At 57.8% G+C, this 24,761-nt stretch overlaps 2 protein-coding genes across 2 annotated transcripts; both read left to right on the top strand.

Annotated features, from left to right (window-relative positions):
* The first annotated feature begins 11,009 nt into the window (after window positions 1-11,009).
* On the top strand, window positions 11,010-17,572 carry LOC111151355 (keratin, type I cytoskeletal 42). Its single transcript, XM_022509317.1, has 8 exons — window positions 11,010-11,534; window positions 13,330-13,412; window positions 13,541-13,697; window positions 14,855-15,016; window positions 15,605-15,730; window positions 16,000-16,220; window positions 17,303-17,352; window positions 17,475-17,572. Exons 1-8 carry the CDS (start codon window positions 11,034-11,036, stop codon window positions 17,570-17,572), a joined length of 1,398 nt encoding a protein of 465 aa, XP_022365025.1. The 5' UTR covers window positions 11,010-11,033.
* A 2,164-nt stretch (window positions 17,573-19,736) lies between these two features.
* On the top strand, window positions 19,737-24,709 carry LOC111151304 (keratin 17). The gene is made up of 8 exons (XM_022509197.1): window positions 19,737-20,168; window positions 21,237-21,319; window positions 21,719-21,875; window positions 22,489-22,650; window positions 23,290-23,415; window positions 23,509-23,729; window positions 23,825-23,850; window positions 24,615-24,709. The coding sequence occupies exons 1-8, from the start codon at window positions 19,737-19,739 to the stop codon at window positions 24,707-24,709; spliced, it is 1,302 nt and encodes a 433-aa protein (XP_022364905.1).
* Window positions 24,710-24,761: the final 52 nt, after the last annotated feature.

Raw genomic sequence — 24,761 nt, 5'->3', positions numbered from 1 at the left:
CCCTGGTGCCATGGGGGTCAGGGTACTGGAAAGGGAGGAGCCGAAGATGGTGAGTCGGGGCTGGTGTGAAGCGCAGGTAGGTGGAGGCTGTCTCCAGTACCTCCTCCAGCCGGGGCCGCACCTCCCAGGACCGCAGAGCAGAGGCGCACGACCCAGAGCGGCCAGCAGAGGGCGCTCCCGGTACAGATTTGAGGTTCCAGCCTGCGCGTCTGGGAGTCGGGGTTTAACAGGGGATGGTTCTTGGAAAGCCCCAGGCCTGGAGTCTTGATAGAAACATTCCAGTTTCTCCTTTGGGAGCAGCCAAACGTAGGGGTGAGAAGAGATGGCCTCATGAGGTGGGAGCCCCTTTCTCCCCTCCCCCTGCTGCCTGGTTAGCCACTGTGTCTCCATTCCCTGATCAGGGTCTCCCGGTGGTGAGTTTGAAACCAGCCCCAGAAATGTGACTGGCCCGCCTAATCGGCCCTGGAGGTCTTCCTCTGGAACACTTTGGTCTGTTGGGCCAGCCAGTCTTTCTAGAAGGTTCTCCAAGGGTTCTAGCCCCAGGGCTCTGCCTCTGCAGTCTCCCTGGTGACCTCACTGGTTTCCTGCTTCCCTGGTTCACCTCCAGGTATGGACTTCCTGGCCTGGTGTCCAGCGAGGCCTCTCAGCCAGTCTAGAGTCCTCAGGACCATATGTAGCCGCTTGCCTTTTGGGACAGCTGGTGGGCACAGCCAGGTGTGGCTGGCTCAGATGAGGTGGCCAACCCCATCAACTCCTTGAGGGGGGCGGTGCATGATGGGAGAGGAAGTCCCTTGAGTTGTGAATGCCTCCTTCCGCTTCCTGACATCTCCATTCATGCAGACGTAGCTCCCACTCAGGCTATGCATTTATCCATTAATGTCTATAGTTACCAAGCACCACCTGCTGTTTCTGTTTCTGGAGACAGAGAGAAGAAGGAGGTCCGGGATGGTCCCTCCCTGTGTCTGGAGGAGGGGACAGGTAAATAGGTGTGGCCACATGGGGTGGTAAATGCTTAGAGAGCAGTGAATTGTTTTTTTCCTCTGAACCTTGGTTTCCCTCAGCCTGACTCTCCGAGTCAGTGGCGTCATTATCCTCCCACCTGCTCAACCCAGAAAGTGTGGAGTCATCCTGCTGCCTCCCCCGCTTGGCCTGTCTCCCTGCTGGCCATAGTGTCCTGTCCTCACGCTTACCATCTTTCTCCCGGGGCCATCGCTTCATCTCCACGGCTGGCCCTTGCCCCCATGGAGCTTTCACTCAGCTCCCAAAGTGAGCCCCTTCTTCAAACTACGTAGATGCATCGCAGAAACAATGATCGAATGTGATCGAAGGGAAATCATCTGTTGGAAAAAGATACTGTCAACAAAGTTGGAAGACCACTTGCCAACTGGGAAAGCCCATTTGCAACTCATTGCCTAAGGCCTCATTCCCACATTTGCGAAAAGCTCACCCAAGTCTGGAAGGAAAAGACCCCACCAGAAAAATAAATAAAGAATAGGGACAGGGATGCCTGGGTGGCTCAGCATGGGTTAAGCATCTGCCTTTGGCTCAGGTCACTGTCCTGGTGTCCCAGGATCAAGCTCCCGTGTTGGGTTCCCTGCTCAGTGGGGAGTCTGTGTCTCCCTCTGGCTCTCCCCCATTTTGTGCTCTCTCTCTCTCCAATAAATAAATAAAATCTTTTAAAAAAAACATGGAGGGGCACCTGGGTGGCTCAGTGGGTTAAAGCCTCTGTCTTCGGCTCAGGACATGATCCCAGGATCCTGGGATCGAGCCCCATATCGGGCTCTCTGCTCAGCAGGGAGCCTGCTTCCTCCTCTCTCTCTCTCTGCCTGTCTCTCTGCCTACTTGTGATCTCTGTCTGTCAAATAAATAAAATCTTTAAAAAAAAAACAACAAAACAAACAAAAAAAAACATGGAAACTGGAACAAGAGAGGACTTCAACCATCCAAAAGACAAACATTGGAAAAACAACAGTGACAGACAAAGCTTTGAACCTTGATGAGCCCCTGTGCTGGTGGATGTGTGGGGACATGCTCTCAACATGGCTGGCGGGAGTGAGAAGTTGTAGAACTTTCACAAGGAGACTTTTTTTTTTTTTTTGTACTGTGGGAAATTTGAAATATACACAAAAGTAGGGAGAAGAGCAAAACCAACGTCCGTGGGACCCCTGGTGACTCAGTCCGTTGGACATCTGCCTTCAGCTCAGGTCACGATCTCAGGGTCCTGGGATCAAGTCCTGCATCAGGCTCTCTGCTCAGCAGGGAGCCTGTTTCCCCCTCTCCCTCTGCTGCTCCCCCTGCTCATGTGCTCATTCTCTCTCTGTCAAATGAATAAATCAACAAAATGTTTAAAAAACAAACCAAAACCCCCAAACCAACAACCATATGTCCATCACCTGGTTTGAGAATTGTCCACATGCTGCCACTCTTGTCCCCTCTCTCTCCTGCCGGCATCTTGTGTGGAGGAGGCTAGAATATCTTCAAGCAAACCCTGTCTGTCATTTCCCTTTGACAGTGGCTCTCAAAGTAAGCGATGGACTTAACCCTTTAACCTGGTAATCCCACTGCTAAAATCGTCCCCATGGAGGCATTTGCCAAAGTTCACCGTGCTGCGTGTTTGGGGAGGTTTGTGTCACTGTTGTGTGTAAAAGCAAAAAATCCTGGTGACCAGAGAGGTGGTTGGTAGGGACAGGAGTAAATAAATTACAGCTCATGCTCGTGAGGCATTAAACAGAATGAGGTGGCTCTCCAAGAGATATAACTAACTGGGAAACTGAGGCATTGATGAGATCCCTTTTCTATGACTAAAATCTCTATAAATAGACACACTAAAAATAGAGCACAGCAAAGCTTGGGAGGCTCTCTAGAGCTGCAGGACAAAGTCCAAACTTTTTAGTGTGCCTTTCATGCCTTTCCAGCTTCGTTTGAGTCGTTTCTCCCACTGACATTACCCTAGGAATTGGCCCAGAGATTCCCAAAGTGGGTTCCACGGAACCCCAGCCTTTCCTGCTCTTCCTGGAAGTGGCTCCCTGGGTGAGTAAGTTTGAGAAACACTTCACTCTTTAATGCAACTCCCTCATCTCCCCTTGGACAGTCCCAAATGCACACGAGCTTGTTAAGGATTGTGGGAAGTCTGCAGTAAAACAAACAAATGAAAACTGACAAGGCTGTGCCCTGCCCTGGCAGGCCCTCGGCCCACCCGTCTCTCACGAGCACCAGATGGGCCCAGCTCCTGTGCATCAGGGATGAGGACCACTGGTCTGTGGGGATGGCGCTGCCCCTTTCTGGTGTTAGGTAGCTCCATTCTCTCCCTTGATACCCCACCCCTACCCCAGCCACACTGGCCCTTTTTTCTAGTCTGCAAAGAGGTGTACCTTGATAGTGGGCTCAACTACTCAATCAGATAATCTAGCCTTTCCTGTCCATCGCTGGCTCCTTCCTTAATTCAGTTTCCTGCTTGAATGTCATGCAGAAGAGGTCTTCCTTGGCCCCCCTGACCTCGACTTCTCCCTTTGTGCTTTCCTGGAGAACATATCATTCTCTGGTTTGATGATTGCCCATGTCTCTCGCTAGAATGTCTGCTTCTTGAGAGCAAAGACTGTTGTTCTGATCACCATGCCCCCGGAGCCTGGGCCAATGGCTGGCATGCAGTAGGTGCTCACCTAAGAGTAGCTGAACAAAGGCATTTCCTTACGAGATCCAACTTCCTTCTCGTTCCTGTGGGGCCTTCCTGGAAGCATGGGTGAAGCTGGGGCCTCCCGGGGATCCCCAGCCCACCCGGTGCATTCCCACCTATGCCTGGACGATTCCCCCCCAACCGTGTCCTCTCTGCCTACAGAGCCCTGCCCTGGCTTCGAAATCCAGCTCTGTAGTCCCTCCCTGTGAAACCATCCTGAGCGGCCTTCCTTCAGCTCCTCCCGAGGTTTGTACATACAAACCTTTATCAACACACGGAAAACACTGGGCTGTGATGGGCTGGCTGTTTGTGCATCTGTCTCTCTATCACCGGCCCGCGCTGATTAAGGGCAGGGCTGGGCTGACTCAGGGTGGAATTCTCAGCACCCAGCCCAGTGACTGCCGCACAATGAACCCAGTCAATGGTGCTGAATGAAGTCCAAGTCTGGGCTCTTGCTGCCTGCATCCGTGCCTGGACACCTGCTGTATATACTACACAATAAAGTATAAAGTATTATATAATAAAATAAAATGCTGAGTTAGACCTTGTATTGGGCCCGGAGAGGAACAGAGGGCCCAACTTTTGGCCAGGAAGGATTATAATTCTAGAAAGGGAACAGGTCCACTTCCAAATAATTCTAACACCAGTGAGAGTGGCTAGCACCTGTCGGTGCTAGCATGGGCTAGGGGAGTGTATTAGTCGCCTAGTGTTGCTATAACCAATTACCATGGACTTTGGGGCTTAAAGCAACACACATTTGTTAGCTTATGGTTCTGGAAGTCAGAGATCCGAAGCGGGTCCTACAAGGTGTTGGCGGGGCTGTGCTCCTTCTGGAGGCTCTGGGGAAGAATCTTTCCTTGCCTTTTCCCGCTGTTAATGGTTGCCCACTTCCCTGGCTCATGGCTGCTTTCCTCTGACTTCTGTGCCAGTTGTCACATTTGCTCTGACTTCCACCCTCTTGCCCTCCTCTTACAATGACCCTTGTGATGATAGTAGACTCAACCAGATAATCCAGAACGGTCTCCCTGTTGTAGTTTTTAAAAAAACCTTTATATGCACCTACTATCTCTTTTCTTTTTTAAAGATTTTTATTTATTTATTATTAGAGAGAGTGTTTGTGCACAAGAGAGAGAAAGAGCAGGAGCAAGGGCAGAGGGAGAAGCAGGTTCTCCACCATGCAGGGAACCCAATGCGGGGCTTGATCCCAGGACTCTGGGATCGTGACCTGAGACAAAGGTAGATGCTTAACCCACTGAGCCACCCAGGCGCCCCTTCATTGCAAGTTTCTTTTTTTATTTTTTATTTATTTTTTTAAAAGATTTTATTTATTTATTTGACAGACAGAGAGGCAGGCAGAGAGAGAGAGGGGGAAGCAGACTCCCCGCTGAGCAGAGAGCCCGATGCGGGGCTTGGTCCCAGGACCCTGAGATCATGACCTGAGCTGAAAGCAGAGGCTTTAACCCACTGAGCCACCCAGGCGCCTTGCATTGTGAGTTTCTTAACCACATCTACCAAGTCCCTTTTGCCATGTTTTGTGCATATTCCCAGGTTCTGGGGATGAGGAGGTAGGCATATTTGGGGTATGTTATTCTGCCTAGCACAGGAAGGGAAGGATTACACCCCACTTCTGGGAGGCTTCACCGGCCAGCTTTGGAGTCACTGAACCCTTACTGAGTCCCTGGTACAAGCAAGGCCCTGTGCCAGCTGCTGTGACTTACTACCTCATCTCAGCCTCACGAGTTTGTCACGGAAGTCTTGTGGCCTCGTTTTATAGATGAGGGAGGCAGCTGAGGCTGGGAGAAGGGACATGAGTTGCCCAAGGCTACACAGAGTTTCCACTGACCTCAGGTCCTTGGAGTTGGGCTGCTAATCACAGATAATATGTGCCTGACCCTGGGGGGGGGGGGTCTGACGATTAGGAGCTGGGGTTCCTTCTTGACAACACCTTGCTGGGGAAAGCTAGGGAAATGTTAAATAACAAGCCTCCAGGGCCCCAGGGCCCGAGGCAAGGCAGCAGGACAAGGGGGCTGCGAGGTTTAGCAGAGGGAGCTGGCTTCTGGCCAGCAGGTTGGGGAAGCTTTGGGACAAGCCTTGATGGGGAGGAGCTGGTGGGAGGTTGGCGGGGCGGGTGGGCAGTGTGTTCCGTGGAGCCCAGGCCTCTGCACACGTGTGCTCCTGCTCTGTACTCCTGTTTTGTCCTTGGAAAGGACAGAGGACCTTCCTTCCTCATGTGGACCTCCTCATTTGGGAACACTGGGATTGAAGGACCCTCTGCCTCCTCCTACCTGCCTTTTGTCCACTGTTCCATGATTCTCTCTCTCCTGCTCCTCCTCTCAACATTTTCTCTCCCTTAGTCCTCCTTCCTTCATCTTCCCTTCCCTGGTCCTCCTCCTCTTCCCTGGTCCTCTTCCCCTCCTCCTCTCTCCCCTGGGCCTCATCATCCTCCTTCCTGTTTCTTCTCCCTGATGTTCCTCTGTGGACCTCCTCCCCTCTTCCTCCCTCCCCTGGTCCTCCCCCTTGATCCTCTCTCTCCTAATCCTCCTCCCTGGTCCTTCCCATTCTCCTCTTACCTGTTCCCCCTGTTCCTTTCTCTGTAAGCCTCCCTCCCTGGTCCTCCCACCCAGGTCATCTTCCACTCCCTCCTGCCCCCCACCCCCTGCACTGTTCCTCCTCCCCTGTTGGTCAGGGTCATAGTGTGGTGGTCGGGGTGATCAGCACTGACACAAAAAGCCAAGAGACCCCCACCCCCATCCTGCTGGCCATGCTAAGTGAAGGATGAAGGAAGCAGGCCATGCTCAGAGCACCCCTGGGCGCCCACAGGGAGACACAGCCCTCATCCTGAGCAAGCTCCCGGTCTGACAGGGGAGACACTGCTGCTGCTGTAGAGAAATGTCCAGTCTGAGGGGAGGGACAAAGCCTCTCTCTGGGAGACTGGGCCACACTTGCCACTGGAGGACAGCACTCTAGAACATTAAAGAATAGGTACCAGTGGGTGTGGGTTAATAGGGAGCGACTGGCGTCTCAGGTGAAGAACAGAGTGGGCAGGTGGGGAGGCCTGGAAGCCTGGGGTCTGGGAGGCGGGAAGGAGCCTAAAGCCCTTTTAGGATCTGACTTCTGTTCCCTCAGGCTCTGGGGCCCCCTCAGCCAGTTTGCAAGGTAAAGTGGGGAGAGGATGTGAGCCCCAGGCCTAGAAGGGGAACCCACCTAGGCTGTTGCCCTCAGGCCAGGGAAGGGAGAGTGGAAAGAGGGAGAGAGAAGAGGAGGAAGGACAGGGAGGGAGGAAGAGGGAAGGGGGGGGAGAAGGACTGAGGGGAGAAGTCAGTCCCGTCAGGCTGGAGTCTTCTAGCTTGTGGGAAGCAGCTAGAGTTCCCATACATGCCTCCCTCAGGCCCGGGTTCCCCGCCCCAGACTTCCTCTCCACCCATTCCCAGTGGTTCCTGCCCTCCTTCCTTGCCCTGTCTTCCTGCCTCAGTCCCATCTTGGCCACTCAGGCCTCTGGGTCCTTTTGGGGAGGGCCCTGGGCAGCTAATATGGCCCTGCCTGGAAAAGGGGAGGTGTTCTGGGTGCTGTGATGGGTCCACCCGAGGCTGGTGATTCCTGGAAATCAGTCAGAGGGAGGCGGCTGCATCTGCTTGTCCCTGAGGAGGGAGCACCCAGACATCCCTGTGTGTAAGGGGGCACTGGAGGACCCCCTGACTCTGAGTCCCTTAACAGGGAGAAGACTCTCAGGAGCCCCAAGAATGTTCCCCATCTCCCACAGCCTCTGGCATGGAGGGTGGGGCTCTCCTTGGAGCTAGACAGAAATCTTCCCTTGGTGGATCTGGGTGGGGTGGTCCTGGGGCCTTGGGTCTTGGGACAGAGGCTGAGGAGAAGGTGGAGGAAGAGGAGGATTCCCCCACAGAGGGCAGGTGTTGCTGAGGCTGTGTTGGCCAGGCAGGGGCCTGTGGGCTCCTCGGTGGTCCTGCCTCTCCCATCCCAAGTGAGGTTCCCACAGAGGAGAGGTGAGAAGTTCTCAGTGTCTATAGTATGTGGACAGGAGCGGACAGGTGCCCTAGCAGCAGGTGTCTGTGGGTTGAGTGAAAGTCTTTGGGACCCCTGAAGGATTTGAGGCCCTCTCCTCATCAGCTAAGCCAAGGTCCCAGCAGGGAGCCCACCCCTAGACTCCTAGGCCTCTCAGTTTTCTGACCTCACCTGTTAGGCACCCTTTTCCTTGGTGGAGAGGGGAGGTGGCCATGGTTCCTGTTTGTGTCCCTGTCTCTACCCCAGTCAGGGCCCAGCCTCCAACTTCCAAACCATACAACAAGCACCCGCTGCATTCAGGCCATGCCCTGGGTCCTGGGTGGGGTGGGGGGTGGGCACTGTCCTAGAGGGTAACGGTTAATGCTTGCTGGGGGAGCTATTGGAGTCAAGGTCAGCTGGGCTGATGTGGAATGACCTTGGTCAGTATTAATATGTGTCTATTTTTTTAAAGTTAATTTATTTATTTAGGTAATCTCTACACCTAATGTGAGGCCTGAACTCATGACCTGGATAACGAGAGAGTGGCATGCTCTTCTGGCTGAGCCAGCCAGACGCCCCTTAACATGCATTTATGGGACACCAAGCGTATACTGGGGCCCCCAGATTATGATACACTCGGAGGCTTCCATCAACATCACAGGGGTGAGTGTGGTTCCAGGGACCCTTTCCCCACCCCCGTGTTTCTGCTCAAATCTGAGGCAAGGCCTGTCTCCACTGCACTGGTGAGCACGCTGGTTTTTCAGCAACCTCTGGAGAGGAGCCCCAGGGCCTGTGGGGTTAGTCAAGCCTCGGCTGGCATGAGGGCACTCTGGGGGGACTCGGGGTGATCCCAGCCATTCTCTGGCTTCCTCCTCTGGTCCCCTCTGCCACTGTGCTGGCCCCCCAGCAGCTTCCGGGGCTGGAGCTCTTCTTCTCATCCTCCATGTGGGCCAAGCTGCTGACGACTGCAGGGGCCTGTGGGTCTGGTGCTTGGCTGCCAGGGGCCTCTCCCTGCCGGGGGTGGAGGACAAGCCCAGGCAGGAGGCGTCACGGCCGAGAAGACCTCTGTGCAGCCCTCCAGCGAGCTCCTGTCAGACCTTCCCCCCCTCACGGGGAGAGTGGGAGCAGCTGAGGCCCTAGCTCTGCTGCTAAGGCCGGGCCCCCCCAGCCTGGCCCCTCCTTCCTGCTTGCCCTGCAAGGGCCCTTTGCCTCAGTTTCCTCTCCATACTGCTGGGAAGATGTGGCGAGGGCTGTCCCAGAGCTGTGTAAGAGGGCTGCCCAGGTCTGCTTAAGCCAGATATAGTCGTATTCTCCAGAGGGCCAAGGAGGCCTTCTGGGGTCTAAGTCTGCCCTTTCACTCAGCATGTGAGGCCTTTCTGGGTTGGGGTGCCCTCAGGGATCCACAGACAGTGGCTCTCCCTCCAAAGAGCAGAGACAAAGGGCCTGGGAGTCACCAGGGTGGGGAAACAAGCCCAGACTGGGGCACTCAGTCTGAGGTCATGGTGGCGGGGGGTGGCTTGAGGGACCAGATGGTGGTGCTGGTAGGTGAGGCCTTGGTGATTTTGGAGGGAGGAAGGAAGGTTCATAAATTCTCTCCTCCCTGAAACTGAGACTTAAGACTAAGGTCTGGGAGCTTTGGAGGCAGGGTGAGGGCTGAGCTGGGGGTTCAACTTCAGGTTCCATGTGGAAGGCAGACACCCAGTGAGGCCTGCCTGGAGGGAGCAGGTCAGGTAGCTCCTGGGGGAGAGGGCTCCCTGTGGGCGTGGCTGCGCAGGGATGGGAGAGTCTGCATTGGGTGTTCTGTGCCAAGGTGAGCTGCTGGTACAGGGCCCGTCTCTGGCCCACTCAGGGAACCCCGGGTCCTCCCCACAGACCATCTTGGATGGCCAGGAAGTCCTTCTTGATGTCTCACCTCATGAGAGAATCCTGGTGGTCTGACCTTGCCCCCTCACCTTGGCTTTGGAGCCGCTTCTCCACCCTCCCACCCTAACAACCCTGGGGACCCCCAGAATTCACAGGCAGGGCCGGAGCAGGGTTAGGTTGGGGCTCGTCCCCTCTCTCCCAGATAGCTTGCGCTGTCTCCACTTCCCAAGCCAGGAGACATCCTCCCCTGAGAGGACCCCCAATTTCTAAGCAGGAAGTCCTTCCCACAGTCCAGCCTCAGCATGGGTGCTCTGGCCTGCACGGTAGACCCAACTCCCTCCCTGTCCCCGTGTGTGGGCTGAGAGCCTAGGCCACCCACATGGGAGCCTATTTCGCCCTCCCCTGCCTGTCCCTCAGGCACTGGCCACCCCTGGAAGCTCCCCATTCAGACGGGCCTGGGGCAGACGTCAGTGTCCCGGCAGCGCCTAAATCGTTAGCGCCGAGGAGATTAGGCTGTAATCTCTTGTTGGGCGCGGGCGGGTGCCAGCTGCCAGGATGTGGGATGGCACTGCTCCCTCGCTGGGGCAGCCCTTCCCCGGGGCACAGCGCTAGCCGTAGCAGCCTGCTGCATGGGCCCTGCTTTGCCTCCTCTGGGGGCCCCTCTAGAGTGGCTTTCCTTCTCTGCCTCATTCTGTCCCCTCTGGTCTCAGAGCCCTGACCCCAGCTTTCCTGATGCCCCCATCTCTCTAGATTCCCTCAAAGACCGCGGGAGGCAGGAATTACCCTCGTTTTACAAATGAGGAAATCAAGACTTGTGAATTGACTTCCTGTAAGGCTTGGATCCAAAGCTCCCTCAGGCCAGCAGCCATGTCAGTTCCCCTCAGATCCAGATCCCTCAGGCCGGGGTCTGTGCCCTCTCCCACAGATGTGGACTCATCAGCTGGGGGTTGAGGTGGATTCCCCCCACCTCGGCCTGGGGGCTCTCTCAGGGCCACATTGTGCCTGGGAGAGGGTGTCACCCTGAATTTCTCCACCCTTCTTCCTGGGGCCCAGGAATGCTGGTTGGGGGGCCAGACCAGCCTCTGGGTTCCAGGCCTGTGGAGCCTTGTTCCAGGCCCAGCTGGCTCCTAGGGCTGGGTTCTCCGGACTGCCCCCAAGAATGAGCTCAGCTGCCTAATTGTGGCTGAGGATGGAGGTTCATCCTCCCCCGGGGCTGCGGCTCCAACACCACCTTTGTTTCTGAACAGACAATGGGCCGCTAAGAGGCCACCTGCCCAGGCCAGGAATAGGCAGGAGAGGGGGCCCCCCCGAGGGAATGCACTCAGCATGTCCGGCCTGAGCCCCAGGCCCTGGGTGGCTGGTACAGAAGCAAATTACATGGCTGGGGTTTTGGCTCTGACTTCAAGGGCCGGGGGGCCCAGCCCCGCTTTAGCCTGGCTATAAAGGGCTGCCTGGGGTCCCTGTCCAGACCAGACCCTGCTCCTGACCTGTGGACACCATGACTGCCACCACCACCAGCATCCGCCAGTTCTCCACCTCCGGCTCTGTCAAGGGCCTGTGTGTGCCTGGTGGAAGCTTCTCTCGGATGTCCTCCGTTCGTGTTGGGGGCGCCTGCCGGGCCCCCAGCCTCCTGGGAGGCAGCAGCTGTGGCAACATGTCTGTCACCTCCTCCCGCTTCTCGGCGGGCTTGGGGGGCGGCTATGGCGGGGGCTACACCTGCAGCCTGGGTGGGGGCTTCGGATCCAGTTTCGGCGCGGGCTTTGGCTCCGGTTTCGGCGCTGGCTTCGGTTCCTCGGACGCCCTGCTTGGGGGCAGCGAGAAGGAGACCATGCAGAACCTCAACGACCGGCTGGCCTCCTACCTGGAGAAGGTGCGAGCTCTGGAGGAGGCCAACACGGAGCTGGAGGTGAAGATCCATGACTGGTACAAGAAGCAGGGGCCCGCGCCCGTCCGCGACTACAGCCACTACTTCAAGACCATCGAGGAGCTGCGGAATAAGGTGTGTGGGCCGGGCAGCTCCCTGCCCTCTGCCCTCTGTCCTTAGGACCTTCTGCAAAGTTGGGATCCCTCCCAACTTTGAACCCTCTGTGTCTGGCTCTCTGCCTGTCTCACCTCCTAGAGGAGGTTCAGTCTATGCCCTATGCCCTGTTCACTGTGCTGATTTCACAGAGTCTGGCATATTCTCCTAGCTGGTTTCATTGTGTGTCTTCCTCACTCTGTCCATACTGGTCTTTCTGGGGGTCCCTGAGGGAGGGAGCTATGTCTTCCCACTCAGACTGGAAGCTTCCAAGGGAAGGCGTTTCTCTGTTAGTCTGAAGGCGAATACAACACACCCACATGCTCATGACCTCCAAGAACAGGGCCTTGGCATTCTGATTCTGTGAATGTGGCATCTGGGTCTTCCGCACAAGCCTCCTCCTGGAGGGTCCTCTGGTGCTGCAGCCCCCAGAGGCAGGTGAAAGTTCAAGGAAGTGTGGAGATGTCTGGGGGGAGGGCGGGCTGGGGCCTGCTCTTTCGTGGTGCAGAACCAGGTCTCGTGCTTGCCCTGTGAGGGGCTTTGCCTGCTCCTGCCCGGGACCTCAGCCAGGAAGGGAAATCCTGCAATTGCCCCCTGGAAGCAGAGCTCCTGGGAGTGCCAGATCAGATACCCGGCTTGGTCTGAGCAGTGGGAAGCCCAGGGGAGCCCTGGTGAGTCAGCGTTCCAAGCTCTGGGGTCAGCCAGCTGCTCACCATCAACCCCCAGTGCCTGGAGCATCAGGCCTCCGCCCCTCAGAATCACCGCACCCCTCGGGGGTTTTCCCAAGGGCCCCTCTCGAGGCCCTATCAGCCTCCTGAGCAGGGAAGTGGGGGGGAAGGCAGGTCTGTAGGCCACCGAGGGCTGGGTTGGTCTTGCTCTGGAAACAGGGTCTGACCCAGGGTCACGTCACAGGGCCTTCCGGGGGCTCAGAGGCCCATAAAGAGGCTATTGGGGCTACTTGGGCCTGCTGGGGCTGCCTCCTCTGACTTCTTTCTGCACAACAGCCTGCAGCCTTAGAAATGTCTGGATTCTTCCTAGCTCATCTGCTGCCTCCACTGAGACCTCCTCTTTCCTCCCCCCACATGGCTCTTGAGTACAGCCTCTTGACATTTCTCACAAAAGCAGTGGCAGCCGTAGTCATAATAACTGACCCTCTGCTCCCTCTAGAGCTCCTTCCCTGTTCTCCTTTAAACCTCTCTGACGACCCTGTGGGAAAAGAAAACTTTGCTCCAGGTTTCAGCTGGGGCTGGTCATAATCTTATTCATTCATTAATTAGTTGCTTAATTAAACTAATGTTTCCTGGGGGGTGACTGCGGGATGCGTATTTTGCCCAGGGCTAGGGATTCCGAAAAGAATGGTCACCGATGAGGTCTTGTCCGCCTGGAGCGCAGAGCCCGTTGAAGGAAATAACCAAAGAAGTCACGGAAGAATCACAGTTGGGAGAAATGCTGTGAAAGAGGATGGGCCGGGAGGAGGGGAGTTGAGGAGGGCTTCCTGGAGGAGGTAGCAACTGAGACTAGAGGTCAGTTTAGTTGAAGAAAAGAGAGGGAGGTCCCTCCAGCTTGGGCAGGGGAGGGTGACTATGTATGGGTCTCTGTCCTGGCCTCATGGCTACCGGTGCCCTCACCATCCTGGGAGCCTTCCAAGAGGGTGCTCAAAGGGGGAGGTTGTGGGAACCCTCATCTCTTCTAGTTGGCTCACTTTCAAAGGGCAGCAAGGAGGGTATTGCCGGGCCTTCCCATGGTTCTTGCTCACCTTGCCCACTATGCCCCCCAGATCCTGGCGGCCACCATCGACAACGCCAGCTTGGTCCTACAGATCGACAATGCCCACCTGGCAGCCGATGACTTCCGCACCAAGTGAGTCTGGGCTTCCGGGGCTGCCCCCGGAGGCTGGTGCTGGGTCGGGCTCCACACACCAGAAATATCTGTGTGTACAAGGGGGTGTCCTGGGGCCCCCCCTTGGCTCATGCCTCCGCCCTTTCCAGGTACGAGACGGAGCTGAACCTGCGCATGAGCGTGGAGGCCGACACCAACGGCCTGCGCCGGGTGCTGGATGAGCTGACCCTGGCCAGAGCCGACCTGGAGATGCAGATCGAGAACCTCAAGGAGGAGCTGGCCTACCTGAAGAAGAACCATGAGGAGGTGAGGTGGGCCCTGGGGAATGCAGGAGAGACTCCTACAAGGAGCAAGGGGATTGGTGGCCCTGGCCCCCAAATCCTCCCGGGCTGGGGCCACGCCCTCAATCCAGCTCCCATCTCTGGTGGGTTTCTGGCGCCGACCCTGGGAGACCCTCGGAGGGCCCTGCGTGAAGCCTGGAGGTCCCTCTCCCCCCAAAGATACTTCCCTTGTCCCTCAAGGCACAGTCTACCGAGTGGTGGCAGTTAACTATCTAATGAGCAAATCAGCCCAAGAACATGCATGCTAATTACTCCAATTAATTGTAATAGTGATAGTCATAACAACAGCCCAAATCTGCTCAGCACATTACAAGTGATTCATGGCAATTAGCTCAGCTGATACTGACATTGGCGCTGGGTGCGGGGTGCTCTTCCCTCCCTTTCCCGGTAAAGAAACAAGCTCAGAGAGGTTAAGGAATTTACCCAAAGCCACACAGGTCTATCTGACCCATGTTCACACCCAGGTCTGACCTCACCATGTTGCCACCACTCCTACCTCCCTTTTTCATAGAGTTTGGGGTCCTAGGGATCCTAAGGCTCAACACAAGGATGGGGATCCCAGACCCTGTAGGAGGACTAATGAACCTGCCGCTTCCTTCTCAGCTGATCTCTGGGCTGGCCTGAGCTGGGGGAGAATAATCTTTGAGTAACAGGAGCCCAGAAAGTGTTTCCACTTGACTTTGAGGCTGGTCATAGGGATTGCATCCCTGCAATAGTTAACATTTCCTAATGAGGTCTGGCTCTGCGCTGTTACCAACACGGGGCTGCTTTCCTTGTGCCCGTACTGTGTGGTTGTGGTAGGGGATAAGGCAGGCAGTCAGGGCCGTGAGGCTGTCTGACTTATCCCCTAACATGTTGGGGAGTTAGCATCTCTCTTTGCCCAGCACATATCAGAACGGGGCAAAGTCCATCCCCGAGTGCACGTTGGGGGAGATGGTCCATATTCGCAGCCCTGCGTGTTTGTGACAAGGTAACATCTGCTCCATCTTCAAGGGGAGGAACCATTAGGCGTCTATGTCTGTCTGTCTGTCATCTGTACCCATCTCCCTGAGGCAGAGAAGGCAGGCCCCAGGGTCTCTCCCTGGAATGGCCCTGGTGAAATCCTGCTCTCCTCTTGCCTAGGAAATGAATGCCCTCCGAGGCCAGGTGGGTGGGGACGTCAGCGTGGAGATGGATGCTGCCCCCGGCGTGGACCTGAGCCGTATCCTGAATGAGATGCGCGACCAGTACGAGAAGATGGCGGAGAAGAACCGCAAGGACGCTGAGGACTGGTTCTTCAGCAAGGTGGGTGGCCGCGTGTGAGCAAGTGTGCACATGTGTGCATACGTGTGCTGGGTGTCAGGGCTGGGCTGGAAAACCTGTAGATCCACAGGCTGTCCCAGCTGGAAGGACCTTTGGAAACCAGTTGGACCCAGTGCTCATGTCTAGATGCAGAATGGGAGGCTCAGAGAGGCCTCAAGCTCGCACAAGCAGCACCGTGGCTCAGGGAACAGGTCCAGATCTCGTCATCTCTGTCTAGGACTTCTCCCAGCACATTTGTAGGTGTGTATGCTTTTGGAAGAATAACTCATGCCCGTAGTAGACACACACTGAGCAGCTACAGGGCCCAGCACAGTAACGGGCATGGAGTAAAACCCAGTTCCTGTCTTTGAGCAGTGCTCAGTAGGAGCATCAAATACAAAGCAAGGTCCATCGACCAAAGGCTGGTAGGCACAGAGGGTTTCTGGGTGCTGGTGTGTCTGAAGCCCCACAGAGGCCAGGGAGAGGAGGGAGGAGGGAGGCAGTCTGGGAGGTCAGGGCTCAGGGGCGGATGCTGTCCTCTGCCCCATCTCTGCAATTTCTCCAGTCCCTGTCACCCACCCTGCCTTTCAGACAGAGGAGCTGAACCGGGAGGTGGCCACCAACACCGAGGCCCTGCAGAGCAGCAGGACAGAGATCACTGAGCTCCGCCGCTCAGTGCAGAACCTGGAGATTGAGCTGCAGTCCCAGCTCAGCATGGTAGGACCCCCGGCCCCCTCCCTGGCCTGTACCCGTCACCCCGGGATGGGCCCAGCCTCACAGACGTCTGCTCAGAGAAACCTGAATTCCCCACCCAGCCTGTCACTTCACACTCAGTGACATGGGCCCCTCTCTGCCCCCTTTACTGCCCCGTGGCGTCGGCAGCACCCACAAGCCCACACTGGAGGAGGGGGTCCCCCTTCTGGGTCCTCACCCTGGAGGAGGGTCCCAGCTTGGTCTCACCCGGCCATGTCTACACTGGCCCACAGAAATCCTCGCTGGAGGGCAGCCTGGCGGAGACCGAGGCCCGCTACGGGGCCCAGCTGGCCCAGCTGCAGGGACTCATCAGCAGCATCGAGCAGCAGCTGTGCGAGCTCCGCTGCGACATGGAGCGCCAGAACCAGGAGTACCAGGTCCTGCTGGACGTGAAGACGCGGCTGGAGCAGGAGATCGCCACCTACCGCCGCCTGCTGGAGGGCGAGGACGCCCAGTGAGCGGGGGCACTGGGGCATATGCCTGGCTCGGCTGGGGGTGCTTCATCTAGGCGGGGACGTTGGTGCTGAGGGGACAGCACGGGCAGAGGCCAGCAGGCACAGAGGTTTGCAGGAGGTGACACGGGGAGCACTGACTGGGGCCCCACTGTTGGGGAGCGCTGAAGACCAAATGAAAGCATCTGGGCTAGATCACGTGGGAAGTGGGGAGCCACGGAGGGATTTTGCACAGAGGAGTGGTGCTATTGTCAAGATGTCTTAGAACATCCACTCTGGCTGCATAGGGAGAAATGCATCAGTGGGGCCCCAGTGGGGTCAGGGAGACCTGTTGGGAGGCTGGAGCGCAGTGTTAGGCCAGGGCAGCCCTACTGTAAGGCGGGGGTGTAGGGCCGGGACAGGAAGGTGGTGTGTGAGGAGGATGTATGGTAGGTAAGAACAGCAGGGCTAGTTGCCTAAATGTGGGGGTGAGCGTGGCTTGCTGGCGGGAGGCAACACATGGTGAGTGAGCACATGAGGGAGTGGGGCGCGATGACCCTGGCTTTCTGGTTCTGATGACTGTGTGGCTGGTGACGCCATTACCAGGGACAGGAGGAAGAGAAGGGTGGGTGGTGATCTGGTTAGAGCTGGGAGGGTAGATCAGGGCCCTGCCGTACAGTGACTGAGAATGTCCTGGAGTCTCCACACTAAGTCACGCCGTCCAGCTTTTTGCTCCTTGACGATAGTGAGGTCAGCCTGTAGTCTAACCACAGTCTCGCAAGCTTTAATAGAGTCTATTTGTTGGGCCCTTTGGGATATGGGAAAACCTCTCTCTCAGCTTCTCCTTGTAAAACGCTGGTTAGCCACAAAGCGCCTCTGGGTCCTCTTTTGGGGTGTCCCCTTTCTTCTGTCCTGTCTACTGGGCCTGTGCCCTTTGACCCTTATGGTTGCTAATCTTTTCCATGTATTCTCAGCTGTGATTTCTCTCTCGTTTGCCGGGACCTCTCTCCCCTCACCCCAGGCCTTCCCAGCTGCTCCTCCTCCAGGGGACCAGGCTCTGTGCCGGCACCCCTGTACTGACAGGCCCCCTTTTCCCTCTCTGCAGCCTGGCCACGCAGTACTCCTCTTCCCTGATCTCACAGCCCACCCGGGAAGGTAAGAGGCTGCCCCATCTGGCTTGGCAGGAGTGGGGAGATGTCGAGGACCCTTCTGTGTGGAAGACTGGGGGAGGGGCTCTGGCCTGAAGTTCCCTGTGTCCCCTCCTCCACGGCCTGCAGGCACAGTGACCACCCGCCAGGTGCGCACCATCATGGAAGAAGTCCAGGACGGCAAGGTGGTGTCCTCCCGAGAGCAGGTCCACCGCTCAACTCACTGAGGCCCCTTTCCACCTGTGACAGGGAGAGGGTCATGAGGCAGCCATCTCCCTGGGCTCCCAGCATGCTACTGCCGCGCCCTGAGTGCCCATCTGGGCCACCACCCAAAAGCTGTTGCCTTCCTGTGTCTGTTTCCTGCAACCCCTCCCTCAGGGGGCCTCCTGGAATTGCCCCAGTGACTGCTAGTAAAGCTTTGCCTGAAGTTCAATGTCTCGTGTGATCTGGTCTGGTCATTGGCATAAGGCAGTGTGTGCTGAGGGACTCCGGGAAGAGGATGATTTATGGAGTGTTTGGATGTCACTTGTCACCTGCCAATCTGTTCTGACCACGTCTTCCAGGCCTGGGGCTCCCGGGAGGGCCAGAGAGAAGAAAGCAGCAGAGCGAGGGCGGAGGGATGGGAAAGCCCATCAGGCTGGGAAAGTTTCTAAGAATCAGTCTGTGGGTTGCTGTGGGTCCCCACGGGCTGGTCCCTAGGAGGGCCCCACAGACTTTCTGGGGAGCCACGCCTGTTATAAGGAACTCCCTACCTCAGCCTGGGGCAGGTCTGGGTTCAAGATCAGAGGGGGGGGGCTGGGCAGGGGGTTTTCCAAAGGCGTGGTCCAAAGCGTTGATGGATGAGAGGGGGTGGCAGTGGCAGAGCCAGCCCTGGAAGCCAGCTCGGCCCCACTCGGGGTGTGTGTGAGGTGGGGTGGCCACTCCGTGTGTGAGCGTGGGGGGCGTCCTGTTTGCTTTGGTGGCTTGGCAGCTGCTGGGCTGTTGGGGAATCTCTCTCAGCTGCTGGCAGGGGCTGTCTGGGCCTGTCGGGGAAGTGGAAGCCATCAGCAGTCTGAGACAGGACTGCATTCCATCCAGCAGGCCCGCGGGGACCCTGGACCCAGGGCCAGGCTGGGAGTGGTGGGCAAGGCAAGGCGGAGCTGGGTGGCACAGGGCCTGTCTTGAGGGTCCCCATCAGGGGCCTGGGTGGGCCTCTGGGGAAGGCTTGGGAGAGGAGCCTGGCTGGGGGTTCTCAGGTAGACATTTAGACAGTGTCCTTGACATTTCCAGCTGGCTGGGACTTGAGGTATACACCCCTCACCTCACCTGGAGGTCTCTTCAGGTATAGGAAGGTTAGGTAAGGGTGACAGGCGACATGGCTCTCATCATTTTCCCGTCCCTTTTTACCAAGATGCTCTCTTCCCAGCCTGCCGGGTCCCCATCGACGGCCATGCTCTTCTTTGTCCACGCTGGCCCAGGACTCGCCCCTGCAGCAGGCTGGTGGGGAAAGGTCACAGGAGGAGGCTGGGTCACTGAGGTTTCCAGGGTTAGGGGCAGTGTCCGAGAAATGGGTGGGTGGACTCCTAGTTCCTGGAGTGTTTTGTTGGTGTTGGGGCTCTGCAGAGGGCGGGGGCAGGGTGTCGGGCCCCAGGGGAGCGTGAGGGGCCGTGGCATAGTGGGGGATGAAGGTGCAGCAGCCCCGCCAGCCCAGTTCTGCAGTAAGGTGGGGGCAGTGGGGCCCCATCCCTCTTGGAGCCCCAGTTTCCTTATCTGTAAAATGGGACGGTAACCTGAGAGGCACCGTATTGTTCCGTAAGCCCAGCGGGCTTAGGTCTAATTTCCGAGGCAGGGCAGGGTCTCTGTCCTCGCTGTCTCCCCGGCCACCAGCTCAGGGGCAGGACTGCGTGTGGTGTGGCCTGTGGTGGAGGAGAGCGGCCTCAGAGCTGGGGGCTGCCTGGTTCCCCAACCGGTTTCCCCACCAGACACCGGGGCCAGGTGGGCCGGGCTGGGGTGGCAGCTGCCTGGGAGGGCCTGGTGACGGTGACGTCCTGCTGCTCCTCTTCTCCGTATTAGGTCATGGGAAAGCATAGCTGGAGGGCCTGCCTGAATCACAGGTGACAGGCCCGAGACCAGAGACACGCACACGCGAAGGCAGACACCCAGCACCAGGGTTCGGAGAAGTGAGGCAAAGGCCCGATGGTGGGAGGGGAGGGGGGCCCACAGCCACCTGGGAGCTGGCGTGTGGCCAGCGGTGATGAAAGCTCAGGGGAATGGAAACAGAGGAGCGAGCCTGTTGTAATCGCTACGCCCACCTGGCGGCCTATAAAGAAGGCGGGCGAGCGCCAGCAGCAACTCGCATCTTGGGCCTCGCTCCTGTCTAGCCCTCCTGCTCCGAGCCCGCCGGCTGCCACCATGACCACCACCATCCGTCAGTTCACCTCCTCCAGCTCCATCAAGGGCTCCTCCGGCTTGGGGGGCGGCTCGTCCCGCACCTCCTGCAGGCTGTCTGGTGGCCTGGGGGCTGGCTCCTGCCGGTTGGGGTCCGCCGGGGGCCTGGGCAGCGCCCTCGGGGCCAACAGCTACTCCAGCTGCTACAGCTTTGGCTCTGGGAGCAGTTATGGTGGTGGCTTCGGGGCCGTCGACGGGCTGCTGGCGGGTGGGGAGAAGGCCACCATGCAGAACCTCAACGACCGGCTGGCCTCCTACCTGGACAAGGTGCGGGCCCTGGAGGAGGCCAACACGGAGCTGGAGGTGAAGATCCGGGACTGGTACCAGAAGCAGGCCCCGGGGCCCGCCCGTGACTATAGCCACTACTACCAGACTATCGAGGACCTGAAGAACAAGGTACGGCCTGCTGGGGGGGACAGGACCCTTGGGAGGGGCATGACTTCTCTCCCATCTCCTTCCCTTGACCGTGGCCTGGAGTTAGGCCGGTGGGAGAGCTGCCACAGGGTCTCAGGGGCTCTAGGACAGCGTGGCTCTGACTGGCTTGGCCTCTGGGAGCCCACCTTGGAGTCACAGTGTGGCCCACATTCCCCTTTTTGGGGGGCGGCAGCTAAGCCAGGGACAAGCAGGTCTCATGGAGCTGCTCTGAGCCTCAGTTTCCTCATCGTTGGGCTTGTTGCCATCAGCTCACTTAATTGTAGGATAAGATGAGTGGATGCACATAGAGGCTGGGCCCATGGAGCTGCCAGATATGTGGGTACCTCTCTTCTTGAAGCAAGAGGGGGATTTTGGGTGATGGTTGTTTGAGGGGTCTAGTGAGCTCCTGATGGCACCTGCTGGGAAGAGGAAGTGGAGAGAGGGGGCAGGTCCTAAGGAAGGCGTCTGTGTGCCTTATTTGGGGATTTTTGTGGCTTCTCCATCCCTCCCACTGCCCCCTCAAGAATGGGGCTCAGCAAACCTCCAAAGGCAGAGCTGCCTGCTGGAGTCTGGGGTTAGGGCCTAGCAGGGGTCATGACTTCTGATGTGGAACTATTCTTTGGTGAGGGGTCCTGTAGGATCCCTTCTTGGGGAGCCTCTTGGGTACAATCTCCCCAACTGTAAAATGAGGGGGTTGTTCATCTCCCCTTTTCTGTCTGGGATTCTGGGACAACTTCTGCCCCCGGGGGCCTTTCTTCTCTTCCTAGCTGGGCACTCCCAGCTGGCTGCCTGCTCTAGTGGAGGGGTTCTGTTGGGGGAGGCAGGTCAGGGTGGGCAGGGAGAAGAGGCAAGTTTCGGCTCCTCAGACTCCTGCCGGCCCCGCCTCAGCCAACAATGATTGCCGGCAAAGGTGAGAGGCTGGGCAGGAAGAGAGTCTTCCCGGAGAAGGCAGCCACATCCTGGCCTCGAGGCAGGAAGATCCTTCTTGTAACTTAGGGCTGGGCTGAGCTTCTCCCTCCCAATGACCTTACTGCTTTCCCGTCTCCCCAGATCCTCACGGCCTCTGTGGACAACGCCAACATCCTCCTGCAGACTGACAATGCTCGCCTGGCCGCTGATGACTTCCGGACCAAGTGAGCCCTAGCCAGTGGGCTGGTTGGAACTGGGGCACCCCTCCCACCCCAGGACTACAGTTGCTGTGACGAGGGCTAGGAGCTGGGGGTTGGGGGAGTCCACCTCTTAGTCACGGATGTGGCAAATGCAGGAGATTCTGAAGGTCACTGGGCTTAGGCGGGGAGGGGGAGGGGAGGCAGGAGGCAGAGGAGAGAGATGCTGGAAGCTGCGTGAGGGTGGGACTTTGCCCTGCGTGGTCCCAGGGCCCTGGGGCTGCAGTATGCTGCCACTCCACAAGCCCCCTCTCCGCCCCCATCAACCCTCCCAAGCTCTTAGAGCCCTGGCAGAGGCCGGGTGCTGGCCGGGACACGGACCTGCACGTCCAAGCATCAAGACGAAGTTTCTGGTTCCTTTTGCAGGTTTGAGACGGAGCAGGCCCTGCGTGTGAGCGTGGAGGCTGACACCAATGGCCTGCGCCGGGTGCTGGACGAGCTGACCCTGTCCAGAGCCGACCTGGAGATGCAGATCGAGAACCTCAAGGAGGAGCTGGCCTACCTGAAGAAGAACCATGAGGAGGTGAGGGGGGTGGGGCAGCAGGTCAAAGAGGCTACGGAGGGGGCAGCAGAGCTCTGGGGGTGCGCCGAGGCTGAGACCATAGGAAGAGCTCAGAGCAGGTGCTCCAGGGTTGGTCACCTTACAGGGTGACCTGGTCCCCATGGAGGGTAGCCTCCTCCATGTACCACCCCTCTGCCCAGCATCTGGGGACCCTCCCAGGGCCTGAAGAGGCCTCTTCTGCCCATCCTGACCTTCCTCATGAGGACAAGGGGTGATTGAAGAGGTCTCTTTGTTCCAGCTCAAACCTTTGAACCTGGACCCTATGTGGAAGTTTGGGAATTAGAGGGGATATTTTAGGGGTACAGACCTAAGAATTAGATTTTTTCTTTGGAGACCCCTCAGTCTAATGGGGGAGACAGAGAACCTGTCCACAGGGAACCCCCAGTCTGATGGTGGAAGCAGAGCCCATACAGAGCAGATGAACAAGAGTCAACAGGAGGGGTAGAGGGTAGAGGATAGGCAGAGTGAAGGAGGGCTCCTTGGGGAGGGGTCTGGAGCACTTGTCTGGGAAGGGTTGGAAGTAAGAGATCAACACAGGCCTGAATGCCCATGCCCACAACCTCTGCCCCTGCAGGAGATGAACGCCCTCCGAGGCCAGGTGGGCGGTGAGATCAACGTGGAGATGGATGCTGCTCCCGGCGTGGACCTGAGCCGCATCCTGTCTGAGATGCGCGACCAGTATGAGAAGATGGCGGAGAAGAACCGCAAAGATGCCGAAGACTGGTTCTTCAGCAAGGTGGGGGCTGCTGCAGGCCAGAGGCCTCTCCCAGGGGATGGGGGTCAAGGACTGAGTCCCCAGCTGATGCCTAGTACCTGGCATCTTGGGGTTCCCTATCCTCAGTGAGCTGCATGGATCTCACAGGGCCACCCATTGCATCAATGGGCCGGGAGCTTGGCCAAAGCTGGGATCTCAGTGGAGGGTGGGGTGGAGAGCCCCCCCCCCCAGGAATAAAGCCAGAGGGTGAAGACCCCAGGAGCTTCCACCTCTCTAAGAGGCCAGGGACTGCCACCAAGGGACTGGTTGATATCCTAGCTGGTCCTCAAGTTGCCCGTTCTAGTGCCTTCTACTCGGAGGAACTAAAGATAAATCTTCGAATCATTTCAAAGGTTTCTGGGCTTTGGGAAGTGGGATGCTGGTGAGAAGGCACTGCTCCCACGGTCACGTTTGGGAGGTCACGTTTGGGAGGAGGCCTGAGAGGCCCGGGGAAGTTCAGGAAGGTGATCACGTCCAGGGGGGTCATGGGGAGTGAGGAGAGCCCCAGGTGCCTGTGTGGGCATGGAATGGGTGCTGCGCTGAGCGTATGGAGCCCGTGGAGGTCGTCTGACTAGAAGGGATCCCAAGCTAACGCTGCACTGTCTTGTGTCCTGTCTGCAGACGGAGGAGCTGAACCGCGAGGTGGCCACCAACAGCGAGCTGGTGCAGAGCGGCAAGAGCGAGATCTCCGAGCTCCGGCGCACTGTGCAGGCCTTGGAGATCGAGCTGCAGTCCCAGCTCAGCATGGTAGGGGGGGCTGCCAAGCCCGGGGTGCACCTGGGACCCTGGAGGGGGCACTGACCACTCTTCCTGACCCCTGATCCTCCCACCTTCTTGCAGAAAGCATCCCTGGAGGGCAGCCTGGCTGAGACGGAGAACCGCTACTGCATGCAGCTGTCCCAGATCCAGGGGCTGATTGGCAGCGTGGAGGAGCAGCTGGCTCAGCTGCGCTGCGAGATGGAGCAGCAGAACCAGGAATACAAGATCCTGCTGGATGTGAAGACGCGGCTGGAGCAGGAGATCGCCACCTACCGCCGCCTGCTGGAGGGCGAGGACGCCCAGTGAGTTGGAGGCTGGGGGCCAGGACTGGGGGCCTGGGGTGGGCGTGTAGCTCTCAGACCCAAATCTAATCTCCCGTCTTTTTTTTTTTTTCCAGCCTGACTCAGTACAAGCCCAAAGAACGTAAGGATCTCGGTAGCTGAGGGTGGGCATACATAGGGCAGGCAACCCATCTGCATATTGCCGGGGGAGGGGGCGTCAGTCCCCAGGAGCTCCAGGAAATGATGGCTGATCCTCAGCAGGGATGGGGGAAATGACCTGTTAGGGCTCAGGGTTGATGCGCAGGTGGATCAGATGAGGGGGCTGGGCAGAGAGATGGTCTTTACCCTAGAGATCCTAGTCCGATGGGGAGAGATGGACAAGGTCCTAGCTCTGTGGACACTCTTCTGATGGGGCGATTAGGGACATGGTCTCATGGTCTTTGTTCTTGAGACCCTGCAGATGAGCAAAAGCAGTCCTGTCCCTGGGATCTCTAGTCTGATGGGAGAAAGGGACATGGTCCTTGTCCTCCAGATCTTGGTCTGATGGGGAAGATCAGATCCTGACCCTGGGTATCTAGTCCAATGGGGGTGATGCGGACCTGGTTCTTGTCTTGGAGATCCCACTCTGGGGATAGGGGAGACAGGAGACAGGAGACAGAGTCCACTGGGCAGTGCCGAGTCTTGCAAAGGACACAGTGGGTCGGGATCAAACCAGCCATCTGGGAGGCGGGATTCATACATGGGCACAGGGATGGGATGGAAGAGGGCAAGAGCAGGAGGAACACGTGTCTGGATGTCATATTGAGAGGCAAGCAAGCAGCTGTGGGGAAGAGAGCTGGCTCTGCTCAGGGAGGTGAGCCAGGGTCTCTGGGTCCCCACCCACCTCCGACGGTCTGTCTCCTGCAGCCGTGACCACCCGCCAGGTGCGCACCATTGTGGAAGAGGTCCAGGATGGCAAGGTCATCTCCTCCCGCGAGCAGGTCCACCAGACCACCCGCTGAGAACTCTGTTTCCCATGGCCAGCCCCCCAGAGTTCCCTACTGGCCCTGCAGC

Source organism: Enhydra lutris, unplaced genomic scaffold (genome assembly GCF_002288905.1).
Source record: "Enhydra lutris kenyoni isolate GAN:26980312 unplaced genomic scaffold, ASM228890v2 scaffoldscaffold26, whole genome shotgun sequence".
NCBI classification, from domain to species: domain Eukaryota; kingdom Metazoa; phylum Chordata; class Mammalia; order Carnivora; family Mustelidae; genus Enhydra; species Enhydra lutris.
The sequence above is the reverse complement of the archived record's forward strand: the minus strand, read 5'-3'. Positions and strand labels throughout refer to the sequence as shown.

Excerpts from the sequence above, each read along its gene's own strand:
- LOC111151355 (XM_022509317.1), top strand. The coding sequence starts at position 11,034 with ATGACTGCCACCACCACCAGCATCCGCCAGTTCTCCACCTCCGGCTCT. Across the intron at positions 11,535-13,329 it reads TCGAGGAGCTGCGGAATAAG|ATCCTGGCGGCCACCATCGA; the intron begins GTGTGTGGGCCG and ends TATGCCCCCCAG. Across the intron at positions 17,353-17,474 it reads CTCACAGCCCACCCGGGAAG|GCACAGTGACCACCCGCCAG; the intron begins GTAAGAGGCTGC and ends CACGGCCTGCAG.
- LOC111151304 (XM_022509197.1), top strand. The coding sequence starts at position 19,737 with ATGACCACCACCATCCGTCAGTTCACCTCCTCCAGCTCCATCAAGGGC. Across the intron at positions 20,169-21,236 it reads TCGAGGACCTGAAGAACAAG|ATCCTCACGGCCTCTGTGGA; the intron begins GTACGGCCTGCT and ends CCGTCTCCCCAG. Across the intron at positions 21,320-21,718 it reads GCTGATGACTTCCGGACCAA|GTTTGAGACGGAGCAGGCCC; the intron begins GTGAGCCCTAGC and ends TTCCTTTTGCAG.